This window comes from Carassius auratus, chromosome 6 (genome assembly GCF_003368295.1).
Source record: "Carassius auratus strain Wakin chromosome 6, ASM336829v1, whole genome shotgun sequence".
In the NCBI taxonomy this organism is placed as follows: Eukaryota; Metazoa; Chordata; class Actinopteri; order Cypriniformes; family Cyprinidae; genus Carassius; species Carassius auratus.
Genome location: NC_039248.1, coordinates 15,121,251 through 15,137,971, shown reverse-complemented (window position 1 = coordinate 15,137,971; position 16,721 = coordinate 15,121,251). Strand labels below are relative to the sequence as shown.

The window sequence follows — 16,721 nt, the reverse complement described above, 5'->3', positions numbered from 1 at the left end:
AATATTAGCCCAGAAAATATTATTGATAAAATAAAAAATTGGACACTTTAGTCACATTTAAAAATGTATAAGCTGTCAAATCCAAAAAAAAAAACAAAAAAAAAAAAAACACTAAATTGCAATGACAAAAATTCACATTTCTTACTTATTTTTGTAATTAATTTTAACTATCAGATCTCAAGGTCAGATTTAGTGAATGTACATAATCTGCTCCCCTCTTGTTAATATATATATATATATATATATATATATATATATATATATATATATATATATATATATATATATATATATATATATCCACATGGTCCACATATATATTAGTTCATCACAATAACATGCTCCATTACACATCTTCTAAGTTTTCTATCACTTTATTTGAAAAAAAAAAAAAAAAAAAAACTTTTTAATCTGTTATGCTTGAGATGCTATGTATTTTTATATTTTGCTACTGTAAAGACATCCATGCACTCTTAAGTGTGACTTCAGTGTCCAAAAACGTTTGGGGGCGTCAACTGCATGATTATCCACTGACAACATGAAATACATCTATCAACAAATCATGGACACATGTATATGATAGAATATAGATAGAGAACAGAATGGCTCAGGACTTGCTTTACTAAATACTGTGACAGTTGCAAAAGAAAAAAAAAACAAACAAACAAAAAAAAAAGTTAAGTATAGGTGCTTTGGGTCACTGTGGTGCTATTCTGGAAATTTAAACATTTGACGTACAAAGGCCACACTATAACATTTGGGTGACATGATGCTGCATATAAATACAGAACCCTTTACAAATAAAAAACAAAATGAACATTTAATGTCAAGGCCTTTACAATTAAAAAGCACAACAATAATTACTATGACAAAATAAATGAGCAATGCTTAAAAAAATGCAAACATGGCATGGCAACAAGTACATGAAAATTTTAGATTGGTAAAGATACAGCACAGGGCAAAGTCACTACTAAACAGGGCGATACTAAAACTGCATTATGGTTATACTCAACTAAAATGTTCCTCTGACAATGCTTTAATCAGGATCAAAACTCTTGCCTATAAGTGTGTGACTACACAGTCAGAAGTCCTGCAATAAACTAAGGATCCTTTTCCACTTTACTTCGTTTCATTATATTTTTAAATAGCGAAAAACATGATTTATTCGTATTCTTTTATGCTTTAGAGCTCTTCATTTTTATGCCCAGTATAGCCATAAAGCATGATTTTATTTAAACTGCAATTTAACCACTAATTTGTAATGATTAAGTGAGAGAGCTTTAAGCATATGCTGTGTTTAACTTCTGACAGATGACATTTTTCAGAGCTCTAAGCTGTTAACATAAATGACAACTTAAAACTTAAACAAAAACAGTAACACATCTTTAATGAAATTCATTACAGAACATCACATTTTACTCCACACTTAAAGATTCATTTTCCACAGATCGGAAATATTTTTTGGTGTTAAAAAAACAATAGTCCACACACAGCCAGTCAGAATGAACCGAGGAAGAGACTGTTGAGAATTGAGGGATTGAAAAAAAAAAAAAAAGATAGATGGAGGGACAGATTGATGGATGGGTGGATGGTCTACATCTCATGGGAGAGGACTTCATGCTCAGGTACGCCATTCGCGTTGATGGCTTGTTGCCCGTTTGGATGCGTGTTATTCTCATTGAGTCTGCGTACGCGGTACATCTCGTAATGGATGCTGCTTGTGATATCTTTGATGTTCTGCATATGAGTTCTAAAAAAAAAAAAAAAAGATAAACAGAAAACACTTACAATAAAATATAATTATTAACAAATGAACTGTAGTTTTTTTTTTTTTTTTAAACAAACACTCTATATAATATAAACACTGAATCGTTGAATACCTGATGAGCAGGTCCCGCAAGTAGGCAAACTCACAGTGTGCGGTGTTCTCAACTGCGAAAAAAAAAAAAAAAAAAAAAATGATGATGATGTGGTTTTAGAGAGTAGTTTTGTCATAAAAAAATATTGTATAAACAGTCTGTCAATGTCTTTTTCTATATTTGCTATTGTGCTTGAGGTGTAGTAGCATATTATTGCCTCTAGATGGCAGTACTGTATCAGACAACACAGATGTTTCTTAAAGTAACATCACATTTAAAATAGGCCACTGTGAGAGTGAGAAACTGCATTAATAAAAGGAAATGAAATCTAATTTGGATTTGTTCCATTTGAGTGTGGTAAATTGACACACCCAAACGAGTCAAACTATTTTTTAATTTTATTTTGTTGAGTAGTGGCAGTTAAACACTAATACGTAAGGGTGAAAATTAGTACTTCTTTTAGTAATCTGCCAACCATCTTCACAGATTAATGTTGTTAGGTTGGTTCTTCCTATAACCAAAAACTTCTACCACCCTCCTGTCCACGCAAGGTTGAGTTTTCTTTCATTTTGGCCACAGACTTTCTATGAGGAGGAGTAGTTTGCATGGTACATTGATTTATTCCTTATGCTCTCTATTCCTGTTGAGTGAATCAGGAATAAGAATTTGATTTGATCTTGGCAACAAGAATAGGAACCAGGTCCCATACTATAGACAGAAACACCAGAGAGATATGTGAATTTGTGTATTAGGGCTTTAAGTTTAGCAATTACCTTAATTATACAGCAATTACATTTAATATATTTAGCTCAAGACAAACAAATGTCAAGGTTGAATCTGCTTTAAAATAAACACTTTTCAAATTTGAAAAGAAGTGATATTTCCTAAACTGCATTCATTACATATTTCATTTTCTAATCCTCTAAAATAATTATCAAATTTTAAATATCGAGGAACAGAATGAAATACTTGTTTCTATTTTTTTCATTGTTAACAACATGAAAAGCATAACTGCATTAAACACGTTAACTCCATGATGTACTGTAGAGTCCATCACGTTATGTTATGTCGCTCTTTTAAAAGTTTAGTTTATCTGTTTAAATACAGTAAAACAACCAAAGCGATGTAGGATGATGTGGACACAAGTAAATACAATCCCTTACACACAACTAAATAATTTTAAATGAAGACAAAAAAAAAAAAAAAAGCACAGGCAGATGTGATTTTGGGCAAGCAAAAGTAAGACTGAAAGAAAGTTGCTGTGAGAGAGTCTGAATGTTTGTGTGTGCACTACCTTCTACTGTCCCCCATCTTGTTTTCCTGCCCAGAAGTCTTTTTCCGTTGACCTGATATTCCTGATCACTTCCCACCACAGCAAATGGGATCATCTCCTAAAACAGAGATCACACGAAAACCTTCAATATGCAAAAGCAACACTTGGAATTGCAATATACAGTAAGGCAGAAAGAGAAGAAACAAAAGCTCACTTCATGTACTTAAGTCATGAACAATCTATTTTTAATGAATATCATAGTATCAGTATAGATAGATAGATAGATAGATAGATAGATAGATAGATAGATAGATAGATAGATAGATAGAGAGTGACATGGACGTACCCTGATCTTCTCATTTATGATTCTGTCCTCTGCATCCTCATCAAACTCTTTTTGAGGATAGATGTCAATTTCATTGGCTCGCAAGTCCTCTCGTATCTGCACAGACACACACACCAGAAGGTATCCATGAAACAGTGTATAGTTCCTGATTCATATTTGGAGAATATGTATGAGGGTGCATACACAGAACATTAGGTCTTTAAAAAAATGCTTTTACTAAACTACTTTCTTTTATCAAACACAGAATAAAAATGAAAGAATGTACTGGTTGCCCTTTTCCATGCAATTAATGGAAAAGATGGAAAAGCATCATAAAAATTGTCCATTCAACTCTATATATTTCAAATCATCAGAAGCTACACAGTAACTTTGTGTTATGTACAGACAAATTAATTAGTCCTATTTGTAAATGAACCATTTAGAACTTTCCATAAATGATTGAGAATAGTAATTTGTTTGATTTTAGTCATTTTGCAACATGCAACTCAACAAACTGTCAATTTCATCATATGCAAATTAGCAGCCATTACTTTCTTCAATATTTTTCCTTTTCTGTTCCACGGCAAAGAGTTAGTCATATGGTTGGAACTAGAAGGATGACAAAATTTATTTCATTTTTGGGTGAACTTTTCCTTTAATGGCACATTCTGTACCGTAAGGGTCATCACGCTTTTCAGATGTCAGATTGAATAATCACAACCCACATGACTTCAGACCTCTGGCAGTGAACATTTCAACTGGACATTGGGAGCATAATGAAAAAAAAAAAATAAATACAGTGAGAGAGCTTTTAGCCAGCGGGACGCTTTAATGAATGACGACGAATCAGAACTACACCCTTCACTGAATCCACTCTGAGTCATGTTTGTTTTCATTCGCTGCTTCCATGTGGGGGATGCCATTAAACATTAAAGCAAATAAACCAGACAAATTCAGCAACTCCACACCAATGTTCACAAGGTTGAAAATAGTGTCACCCTACTCTCCTGTCATGTCACAGACATGGAGGAAAAAGTTCTAAGGATTGTGCCCTGATCACACAGCCAAACATAACAGTTATGTACAACCCCAAAAAGCTTCTAGAACCTAGGGTTTGTTCTGTTTGGCAGGTGAAGCAAATGTTAGGAGGATACAGTAGCTTGGACACACACTGAGTTTCCTCTGGAAGCTTTTATACAAGCAAAATCAATAGATGTTTTGTGAGGTGAAGTACGAGAAGGATAAAGTTGCCTTCACCCACTACAAGACAAGAGCAACTGAATAAAAACATGAAGTAATAATAAACCATGCAGCTGAATCACTTCAATCACTGTTCAATTACTTTTATGAAAATTAATGTAAAAAGATCTTGATACGTGCCGTCCTTCTGATCTCTTCTTACACTTGAACAGTCTGTTAAGGCTGTACATTAAAGGGATACGTCATCGTTTCACATGTTTGTGCTGCGTTTTAATTGCAAACCTCCATGTACCAACTCCAGCTGCCCACTGCTGGATCTATCCTGTGAACTGCCTCTACCAGTCTGTGAAGTTCTGCCAAGTTACAACTTAAGTTGAGGTCAAATAAAACTCAGAGTGCTTCACCGGCCCGTGAACCCCCAAAAAATATACCATAAAATTACTGAACCAGATCCAAGACGTTCCCTACATAATTAAGAATGTCCAAGCAGGATATTTTCCTATATTGATTCTACAAATTATAGGTGGTTATAGAAATCACTTTCAAAAGTAATGAACACAGCTCACACAGAAGTCACTTTCAAGCCAAGCAGTTTTCGGTTGGGCAACACAGCGAATCCGCATGACCAACTTCTGTTTTAACTTCAGTCTAGTCTTTCACAGAAGTTTAAGAAATACCATGAGAAAAGCACATAAAGGAACAGTTCTGCCCCAATTCACACCATCAGGAAGGCAGTTCCCACAGATATTTACACAAAGAGATTTCCACAGACATTGTGCGACGGCAGTTTATATTGAGGTCAAATACTTGAAAAAATAAATCATTGTTCAACTGGTTTAGCCTCTGGATGAGTGAGGCAAACTATATTCAAATTAATGGAAAACATACCAGATGCTCTCAAATAAATTCTTTTTGTTATGCTATTATGACCTTGGGTGACTGATACAGACAAGATGAAAAATAAGTTTACAAGGTGAAGTATCAACAGTATCAGCATCTTATAAAAGCTCTCATTGTATGGTTGGAAGAGATTTATTATCTACAAGCTGAGAGATGAATTGCTTACCTTCTGTTTGAAGAAATCTCTCTCTTCCAGGGTGAGTGTGTCTGCCTTGGCGATAACAGGAACGATGTTCACCACTTTACTTAGGTGTCTCATAAACTCAATGTCAATTGGCCTCAAACTAAAACAGAGAAGACAGCAATGCAGTCAAACCCAAAGTAGCAAAGTGTTAAATAGAATTAAAACACAGTGTAAAAGTTGCTTCAAACTTAAGTATCACATCCTAATATTGTAGATGCAGTACAATTAATCAAGGGCATCAGGGCATCAGACGACTAAACAATATGAAGAATTTATTAAAGAAAGTAAAATGGTTAAAAATAGAACAAATATACATGTAATTATTTATTCACCCTAATATAATTCTTATTTTCTTATGTGGATCTCAAAAGTAGTATATATATATAATGTAATTATATAATGATATATATAATAAAATGTTGTGTTTTGTAGCAGAAAGAAAATCATAGTTTGGAACAACATGGGCAGAGGAAATAGGTTAAAACTAAATGCACTGTACATTTTTGGGTGAACTATGCCCTTAAGGAAATGTTGAACTTTCTTTTGTGCTTGTGACTTTGCATTACTTATATTAAAAAACACATCCAGCCGACATGTTTATTTAAGTCAGCTTTGTGGAGTGTTTATTTGGAGTGTGTACAGCATCCACAACCACAAGTCACAAACAAGCAGCACTGACATCTTTAATGGCCAGATATCTGGTTCACTCAACTTCACATGACACACTGCATTTTGCCTTTTTTAACAAACTAGAATGAACATGCACAGAGCCTCTTAGTCCCCAGGACAAAAGGATGTCACAATCTGAGCTTACAAAACTATCACATGGTGAGGACTGCAGAGCTACAGGGCTTTAAATATTCCGCTGAGTCCTAGAACACGCAAAATATACATGTGTATGCACAAAAAGCCCTGTGAGGAATTATGTGCATCTATGATTACATGCCTATTTGAATATATAACCATTACCTGCACAGTGACAAAGTATAGTGCATTAGTAAGTCCACAAAACGGAAACACATTTGTGGTTTTGTATATGCTTAAGCGCATACATAGATAAATGTGTCTAGGGTGCAAAATTTGAAGCTGATTATTAGAAGCTGTATCTGTGTGGCATACAGAGGTGAATAAACTCACATTCTTGAATTGAAATTGAAATAGTATAAATTACACATAAGATAAATTTTATATAGGCTATATATATATATAAAACTTGTTCATCAGATTTTTTTTTTTTTTTTTTTTTAAATAAGCATTTTTATCAGGCTCCTACGTGTTGGTTCAGTAATTTAAGTTTCACTAAAAAGTGCGAGTCTGTTAATAAATCCCTTATTGTCAAAAATTCCCAATGTTATTTCATAGGAGCCTCATAAAAATGTTCATTTAAAAGAGGACTTAGAGGTTTTTGCATCTTAGGTCTTCACACAGTATGATACATTTATTTGATAAATTTCATAAAGTTGTAAACATTTTATAAGATTTCATAAGATTTTATTTATTTTGCTTTTTATTTTAATTTTAATCAAAGATTTCATTTTTCAGTTTGATTTTCAATTATCATTAAAGAACATGCAATGAAACAATGCATATGGGCTATTTACAGAAATATTTGTTGGTATTATTTGCAAAGCTTTGGTATGTCAGAATAAAGTTAATTTTATTTTAATTTTTAATACATTTAATAAATTAACTTCTATTTATAGATCATTGTGAACACAGTATTACCCATAATAAATACATCTGTTTACAAATTTTGTTTAATCAACAAAATAAGTTGAAGTGAAATCATCTTCCTGAAATTCCAATTCATATTTCTATTTTAATGCCCAATAGGCTGTAGACTTATGGTCCTTTTCCTTGTGTAATTTAAGTCAGTTTACTTACTCATGTGTATTTGAAAGGAAACTTTATACATCATCAGATGCACATGACTTGCACAAGTCCTGGCATGGGAAAAGCCAATGTGATATTTTAATTATCTACCCCATCTGTGGGTCTCATAATTCTTTCATAGAGGAAGGAGTCACCATTTGTGGTGGACACTTCTTGTTTTACTTCCTGTTTCCCACAAAACCAAATGGAGATTGCTAGCCACCAGAGTGCGACATCCACTAATGAGATTATAAAAGTTTCCACAAGGTCTCAAAGGATCTGTGTGAAACGTTCAGGAAAGAACCTCATGGTAAATTTGCAGCCAGTGCTGGCATCTGAACTAAAGGGGTTATAGTTAATTTCTACTTTTCTGAAAACATGATGACTTGAAAGTAAAGAGCCAAATGCTGACAGTGGTATTGTGGTCTTGAAACTTAAATAAAAACGATTTTACATGTTAGACCATACTACTACTGATATATTAAGAATTCATTTTTGTAAATCATAGAACTTCCTCACTGTGGAATTATGGCACAGCAACCAAATGAAAAAATGCACAGTTATATGAACATTTATATCCTGCAAATGAACAAATGGCTGATGACTGGCTGATGGCACCACATGAAAAAACAATTAAAAGTTTTGTGTTCCGCTAGTGGCTAACCATCCCCAGTGGCTCCACCTATATTTCCCAGTATGCATTTCCCTATACTCTTGAATGGGTGAATAGGCCTGTTTCCAAGACAAAATGTCAAACACAGGAACTACAGTCTGTGTGTACTCACATTATGTGACAAGACAAGCAGCTGTTCAGATATCTTACAAGCATGCAGCAGCTGTGAAAAAGTGTCTAATAACAGTGTGCACACACACCAACACACACTTGTGGAAGGAAATACTCTCTTTAAAAACGTAACCCTGCCCCCCAACCTTCTTCTACCCTGTGCAGACACTACACACATACAAATATATACCTAGAACCAAACCAACTCAAAGGACCACACAATGTAATTTCTCTTGGTCCCATCACTCACACACAAACACTGGTTTGCATGAATCCCATTTATGCAAGTAAGTGAGAAAACTATAGCAGACAAATGTTGAGGAATAAAGGTTCAACCGTAACATTATGGATCAACAAAAAAAACTTTTTGTACGCAAAGAAAACAAAAATAACAACTGTATTCAACATTTAGTTTCCTCTGTCTCTCCGCATCACCATAGCACAATTTTGGAGAATATCTGCTAGACACAAACTGCGTATGCTATTGTGTATCATCCGGGCTGCATGGGTGTTCTGTATCCTTGTGTTTTGGCTGACACAAAACAGCATAGACCGTTTGTGTCCAGGGAATTTTCTCCAAAATGGTGCTACATTGATAATTAGAGACAGAGGAGACAAATTATTGAATAAATGCCATTATTTTTGTGTTTTTTGCATACAAAAAGTATTCTCGTCACTTCATAATGTTACGGTTGAGCCAGATGGACTATTTTGATGATGTCTTTAATACTTTTCTAGACCTTAACAGTGTAATTTACTTTGCAGTCAATGGGACAATCACAGCTTCCCAGTTTTCATCCAAAATATCTTAAATTGTGTTCCAAAGACGAACAAAGCTTTCACGGGCTTGGAATGACATGGGGTAAGTGATTAATGACAAAATTTTAATTTTGGTGTGGAGTGACCCTTTAAGATGTATTTTGTTTACAAGAGGTGTGTTTATGCTTGATAATAATTAGGACTGGTAATTTATCGCATTAATTAGATTAATTATGGAGAAAAATAACGCGTTAAAATTGTTTACACATTTGATGCACTTGCCCCGTGCCAGACCTATGTAGATCATCTGCCATTTCATACAGTCGATTGATGACTAATATGAGGCAGGGCAACAACTTACTGCGTGATAGAGCCAAGAAAATATCCCTAAAATTCAAGATATGGGGCAAAACGCCCGTTTGAGATTGTGTCTCATATTTACATCCCATAGTTAAGAAATATCACACGAGCTGTAGGCTAAGTGCAATATCACACTAGTGCAAATGTGATGCTCATCTTATACAACAGTTCATTATGAAGTTAATATTGTGTTATCTCAGACACAATGTTGTCTGTTTTGCTCAATTTTGCCAACCAGAAGATAAAGACAAAGCAGAACTGTACATCGCCGAGCAACCCTTAGCGGCATTTCATTTCATAATCCATGTTTTTGAATGAATATGGTGAACCATTTGGTGCGTTGAGCCACTGCCATATGCGTTGGCTTTGAAGTGGTGCTGCACAGACCGATCGGTGTATGACATCAAAGTACCACAAGAGCAATTCTTAAGCATAAGGAGTCGTCTGTTCACTAATCTCTTGCGGTACTTTGATGTCACACACCTATCGGCCTGATAGTGATGACCTGCTTCAAGTCAAACAATCCTAATGATTCAGTGAACCATTCAATCGAATCAAATTAATGAATAAATGACTCGATGACTTAATCATTAGGATATTTACCACCACTTATTGGCTTTTAGTTTATCATTTGGAGTATCATTTCATTAAATAAATAATTTCATATTTTCATAGTAATAATAATAAAATTAAGAAAATAAATTATTAAATTTATAGTTCACCCAACCAAAAATTACAATTCTGTCATCATTTACTCACATGGTCCCAGAGTAGGCTATATGTAATATATTTGATCAAACAAATTTTTTCTTGCTGAACCTACTTTTTGTAATGCCTGATGCTTTACACAACAATGACTTTAAATTATCTTTTGTGAGTACTTTCTCCAAATTTGATGTGTGATTAATTTGATTAATTAATCATCACATCATGAAATTAATTAAATTAAAAAATTTAATTGCTTACCAGCCCTAGTAATAATGTATCTCATGTGACCACTTCTGATCGGTTTGTGAGGAAAGGTTTCATTTCTAACAAAATAAATTTTGCTGTATATTTAATTATTTGTTTTTCTTAAAAATGTGTACACAATTTTTCCTAAACATATTTATTTTATGTGCAAACATGTTTGCCAAGCAGAATTTATAAGTACTTTGGTTAAGTTTTTGTATTAACTAAATCTTCCAAATGCAAAAAAAAAAAAAAAAAAAAAAAAAAAAAAATTAAATGATTGATGAAGAGAAGGCTTATCACTCTAATGGTGACTTGAAACATAATGCAAGTTTTAGGTATCAAGAATCAAAACACAATACATACAGTAGTAAAAACATCAATTAATTCTGAATAATAATTGTAACTAAAAAAAAAACATATCATATGAAAAGCTTAAACAACAAGGCTGACGATTCTTCAGCTTGACTTCACAACTGAGTGCATTGAGCAGCTTACAGAATGGATTCATCCAAAGAAATATTAAATTAACATATCAAGATCAGCTTTCAACAAGTCCCTTCTGTATAAGCAAACATAATGTAACAATAACAAAAACTTATGTTTGGCATTTGTTTGAGTTTAAATGTAATGTGTTTGTGTGTGTGTTTCTCACCAGTGTCCAGTGGGAGGAATAAAATATATGCAGCAGTGGACTCGTGAATCTGGGATCCTCTTCTTCCTTTCAATGTTGATCTCTTCCTGTAAATACTGTTCGTACTGTGCATTAATGAACTTCATGATGGGCTGCCAGCTACAAACATATCAGACAGATGGGGAGACACCGGGAATAGCATGAGATCTAACAAAATGGCCAAGGAATCAAAGAATTAGTTGAATAACAATTAGTAAAGTTGACACTGACCAGTTCTCATTGTTTATCTGGTCTCCGAAACCTGGAGTGTCAATGACAGTCAACTTCATCCTCACTCCTTTCTCCTCAATATCTGTATAGAAATTGAGTTTAAATATATGTTGATAACTAAATTTATGAGACAGTTGGAACTGTTAAAATACGACTTATCCTTAAATGGATAAGCAGGTGTTGGCTTTAGTTTTAGTTCAGAAGGCATTTGTACCATGACTGATGGACTTGATCTCAATTGTCTTAGGAATTCGCTCTTCTTCTGTTTTCATCAAAGATCTGCGACTCACTTTAGATTTAAAAAGAGTGTTCATCAGCGTAGATTTACCCAGACCACTCTGACCTGTACAAAGAAAGAAGGAAAAAAAAACATTATTTAAAATTGGCACTGGGGATGTTTATTAATAAGTTCATTTTGTGCAATTGTATTTTTCTTTTAAATTACAGTATAAGGACTAAATTACACAATTATCCCTAGAAAACATGAACCAAAATCTACAATAATGCATAAATGGGTCATATTTGTTTACTTATTCAAAAAGAATGTGTGCTGTTTTCTATATAAAATCATCCTTTTTTCATCCATGTAACCTTTTAATCTTTTAATATTGACTGAGTAAGACCATGTAAAAGATTGAAATAAAAATGAAAATAATGGTTGAAATCAAACTTCGATGCTTGTCGTCTCATAATTAGATTTTGAGACTTCAGTCTGGATTTCACAGAAAGGGTCACACAGAAATGTTTTAACATATCAAACATGTTTATTTGTTTACTTACCTTGTATATTGTACATGCATTACAATAGATGCAACACATTTTTCTGAGCTAATTTAGAGCTACCATCAAGTATGTTGCATTCTGAACTTCTCACAAGATAATGTGAGAATGAACTTTGCATACAAGGATAGAAAATTTCACACACAAGATTTGCAACTTTCTATGCTTTGGGCAGAGTTTGCACCTCTTTTGTTTGTTTGGGCCTTCCGTCATCTTATCTACTGTATCTAAAATAGCATACTGTCTTAGAAGATACTACATTTGATGAGGAATTTATTGGCCATTAAAAAGTATGCATGTGTGTAGTAAGAAAGCAATCTGGACATACTATAGCCATACATGATGGCACTGTCATGTGTTTTACAGCATCAGTTGGGTTTCTTTCATGACATTCATGAGTCTTCTCTGTGTGGATTTATATAGTAAAGCATCCATTGAACCTCTGCTGGAATGTTGGAGGAAGTAGTTGGTCAGAGCTACTTTTCACCTACTGTTTTATGGATACTGCAAATTTGGACAATCTTCTAAATTAATGAAGAGATTTTGGCCTTTGTTTCTCAACTCTGACCCTTGGGGTCCACTGTCTGGCAGAGTTTAGCTCCAACCCTAATCAAACATACCTGAACAAGTGAATCAAGGTGTTCAAGTTTACTGAAAGATGACAAGTAGGTAAGTTTGATCTGAGTTGGAACTACTCCACAGGATTGAGCAAATTCTTTCTTTGGGCATTCTTGATTTGGGGATAAAGTAAGCATAGACTGTCAGGGCAATTTGAACCTATCTTGCTGTTTTTTAGCATCTCACACCATGAGTAGTGTTTATGACATCTCACGCCAAGACACCACTAAACACTGACACCTGCATTCTGATGTACTAGATCGAGTTCATTCAAAATTAACAACCCTAATCCATGTGCTTAAGTAAAAAACAAATAGCTATATATTGAGTGGACTAAATGGGACTACGGGACTGAGTAGCATTTTCATTCCCCTTTGCAGATTTGACTCAACACTTGCCACCGGGTTCATATAATGGCCGTCCACACACACACAATTCTATAAAAGTGCCACTGTTTCTAGAGGAGGTTCATGGGAGCAGTTGTTTGCAAAAAACTTTAGCTGGAATCAGTCGAGTGAAGCAGCCAAGGCAGATGCTCTCACTGCAGAAAGCATTAACCATGTCCGATTGAATTCTACAGGGATTTTTTTTTTTTTACATATTGGCGTACATTGTAAGTAACTGAAAAAAACATCACTATAAAATCCCTGATAGTAACCACCAACCTCTAGATATTTGGCAAGGTTTAGACTTAAAATAGTCAGTAAAAGGTAATCAGAGGATTATAGTTTGACAACAAAACACTCAAAATCACTCATCAACTCCCAAAAGATCAATTCATGAACAAGTTTTTTAAATTTTCATAAAGCTGCTACATATCCATATATTAATTTACCAAAGCACTAGATTAAAACACACATCAACATGTTCTTTCAGAGAAACAAAAGCATTTGTCTCAGGTCTTAAGTCAAAGAAGCAAAAGACATCCAGCACTGTCAAGAAACAATTCTTCTAATACTCTGCAAGTAGCTACAGGTTTTATGTTCAGTTTTACACATTGCCAAGAAAAATAAAACCGGGGTTATATACTGCTGGAGAATAATATATCTCCAGGAAGATATTCAATTTTAAAAAGCTTGAAGTTGGATATTGGGGTTAAGTTGGCAGTTTGCTGCCAGGCAAGTCACCCACCTTGTGTCCCATTGTGTGTGTGTGTGTGTGTGTGTGTGTCAGTAGATGTGAAATTGTTGGTCTAGTGCTGGGTGGTGTTGACTGCTGATTGAAGGTCTCTGGCTAATAACTTAAGGATCAAACAGATGTAATGATGTAAAAGATGTAATGGCAATGCATGATCTTCCTGCTCACTAAAAACAGTATTATAAGGTATACACTTTAAAAGAAAATGGTGTAGGAGTAATGGCACGTAGTATTATATTTTATGGATATGGATGTGGATATGACATTTAGTTTATATTTTTTACCAATTACTTTTGATTACTGTAAGGCCTTTTCGCTAACAGCTTGCTGGGCCAAAGTCAGCCTGTTAATCATTTTTTTCATATGGTCCTCTGACTGATTTAGCTGAAATTGCTTTATTGTCTAATAGATCTTTTGTTTGTTTGTTTGTTTCACTACTCATCACTACAAACATGGGCATAGGTTTGGGGGGGGGGGGGGGGCGCTAGGTACTAGTCCCTTTCAATATTTTGAGATGACTAATTTGTCCCCACCAATATTTAGCAAGCTCCGTTGAACTGCTATTTGGATCTTTGCACTGATATTTTTGGATCGATTTTAACGGCCAGGACGACGATAGTACAAGAAACGCTGTAATTTGATTGGCGGCGGGGTATCTGACAGGCTACACACGCGGTCCGGGACTACTTTTGTGCTTGCACTAGCAGCGAGCGGGTGGTGTGTGTGTGTGTGTGTGTTTGCGTGCACGCGCGCGCACGCATGTTTGACAACGCCGACGGTAAGGGCTGTCTCTCTGCCACATACAAAAGCCAGGGTAAAAACATTTTAATATTCCGTTTTTTTGCGCCTTATTGTACTTTGTAAATGACACCCAAGAAGAAGAAAGGGGACATAAGAAGCTTTTTCATAAAGCAGAGTCAGAGTGTAAGTAGGCAAAAAAACTAGCTAGCCACACAAATAAACTAGCAGTAGTGACTGACCAGGAGGTGGGGGTGTCCCCACCAAAGCTGAGACCAAACCTACGCCCATGACCCAAAACACTCAGGTATGGATCATGTTCCATATCAAATCCAAACCATACCAATTTACAACTAGAAAAAAAATGTCATCTTGGAATAAGGTTCTATCTGCATTCTGAGAAATGGAGCTTCAAAGTCTTTGCATTCCATAAACTTTGTACACAGAACTTTTGTGCTTTCTAAATGAAAAGTCCCAATATATACACACCTTTAAAAAGAATAACAGTATAAGCGGTCACAGAATGTCAATAATAGTAATTATTACCCTTATCAAATGTTTATTTGAACACTCTTTATCTAACTATTTAATCTGGCTTTTTTATATCAAGCTTCCAGTGATACCAAATGTTTATTTTGTGCATAAGAACAAAAAAGCAACACATCTGTAATTGCACACCGAAACCTCTACTTACCCACTACCATGATGTTAAACTCGAAGCCTTGTTTCATGGCTTTCCTCCTCATCTGTTCCAAGATGGCATCAATGCCCACATAGCCAAAGTCATTGTTTGTCTTCTCATTCCGTGCCACAGGTGTCTTTCCTACATCTGCCATATTGCCGTAAGAACTTGTAATGACCTCTGGCCCTAAAGAAATTTTGTGACACAAAAAGAGGGAGGCAAACCATTAGCATTTTCATTGTATATGGCAAAAATTGGCTTAAACATTTTTGCACATGCAGTTTTCAATTACATGATCAGTGTCATAGCTTTCTTGGCCAACTAAGCCAAATGGCAATTTTCTGTTAATTTTTCAGTAAATTTTTACCTCATGTTTTGAATATAATGTTATCTAATCTCAAAAGTCTGATTACTGTTTGCTTATGTTATGCTAGTTATTTAACATTATTAAAAAGAAGAAAATATATTATATTGGTATGTAGAGAGAGCAGAGAGACCAGATGTCAGAACACATGGATATAAAGTAGGGCAGAAAACCCACAACACTTATTTCCTCATATTAACGAGACACGTGTTAACATAAGCAACACAATTTATTTGCAACATTTTTGAAATCACCATTATATCATGTTTCTAAAAAACAATTAACAAGCTCTTAATTCCTTAAACTTCTTCAAATTCTCCTCAATTGATCAACTGATCAACTGACAGACTACTGTATTCACTGAAAGATTAAAAAAAAAACAGCAAAATATAAATCAAATGTTAACCACAAGCTTACCCAAAAGAGGGTATTCAGTCTGCAAAGTCGTTGAATTTGATGATTAAGTAGCTTGAAAAATGTGTAACAGAAAGCAAGTGACATACAACTCAATGTGAAAGTGGGAGGGAACAAGTTTGCTGCTTTTCCTTTTTTAACGACAAAGTGTGGCTTCCTCTTTTCAAAGAACGTCTATCACTTGCACAAAATTTAAAAAAGAAAGAGATATACCTAAATATTCCAGTACTGTTTTCATTAATAAATAAATAACATGTAATTCAATATAATGAATAACATACTTTATCCAGATGATAACACAAGATGAATTTACTTCACAGCATAAAAGCATAGGCATGTACAAACATAACTTATCAGTTATGAAACACACTATTGCTTCATCAGTTGCCTGAGGTGGAAAATCTGTGACTTAACTAAAACAGTATATGCTGCATGTTTCACATCTGTACATAGCATTATTAAGCATAAAGAGAAGGGTTGAATAAAACACAAAACTGAGAGTCTAGCCAAATTTGAGAAACAGTCTTATTTTAATGTTTTAAATATTCTTTTTTAGTTCACTCCTATGTTTACAGGTACATTTTCATGTCTAAGAAGTCAAGTTAAAATTGTCAGTC

General features: G+C 34.4%; 1 protein-coding gene across 3 annotated transcripts in view; it reads right to left on the bottom strand.

Annotated features, from left to right (window-relative positions):
* Positions 1-636: 636 nt before the first annotated feature.
* septin9b (septin 9b) overlaps positions 637-16,721 on the bottom strand; it is a 50,333-nt gene continuing 34,248 nt past the window's right edge. For 2 of the 3 annotated variants that reach the window (XM_026263053.1, XM_026263060.1), the window contains 9 exons: positions 15,339-15,512; positions 11,586-11,714; positions 11,372-11,453; positions 11,123-11,260; positions 5,724-5,841; positions 3,479-3,574; positions 3,154-3,250; positions 1,881-1,932; positions 637-1,750 (listed from right to left, as the gene is read on the bottom strand). In XM_026263053.1, the coding sequence (XP_026118838.1) occupies positions 1,594-1,750; positions 1,881-1,932; positions 3,154-3,250; positions 3,479-3,574; positions 5,724-5,841; positions 11,123-11,260; positions 11,372-11,453; positions 11,586-11,714; positions 15,339-15,512 (1,043 nt within the window). In that variant the 3' untranslated portion in view covers positions 637-1,593. Of the gene's footprint in view, positions 1,751-1,880; positions 1,933-3,153; positions 3,251-3,478; positions 3,575-5,723; positions 5,842-11,122; positions 11,261-11,371; positions 11,454-11,585; positions 11,715-15,338; positions 15,513-16,107; positions 16,228-16,721 lie in introns of those variants that run through there. The other variant, XM_026263064.1, reaches the window with a different exon arrangement.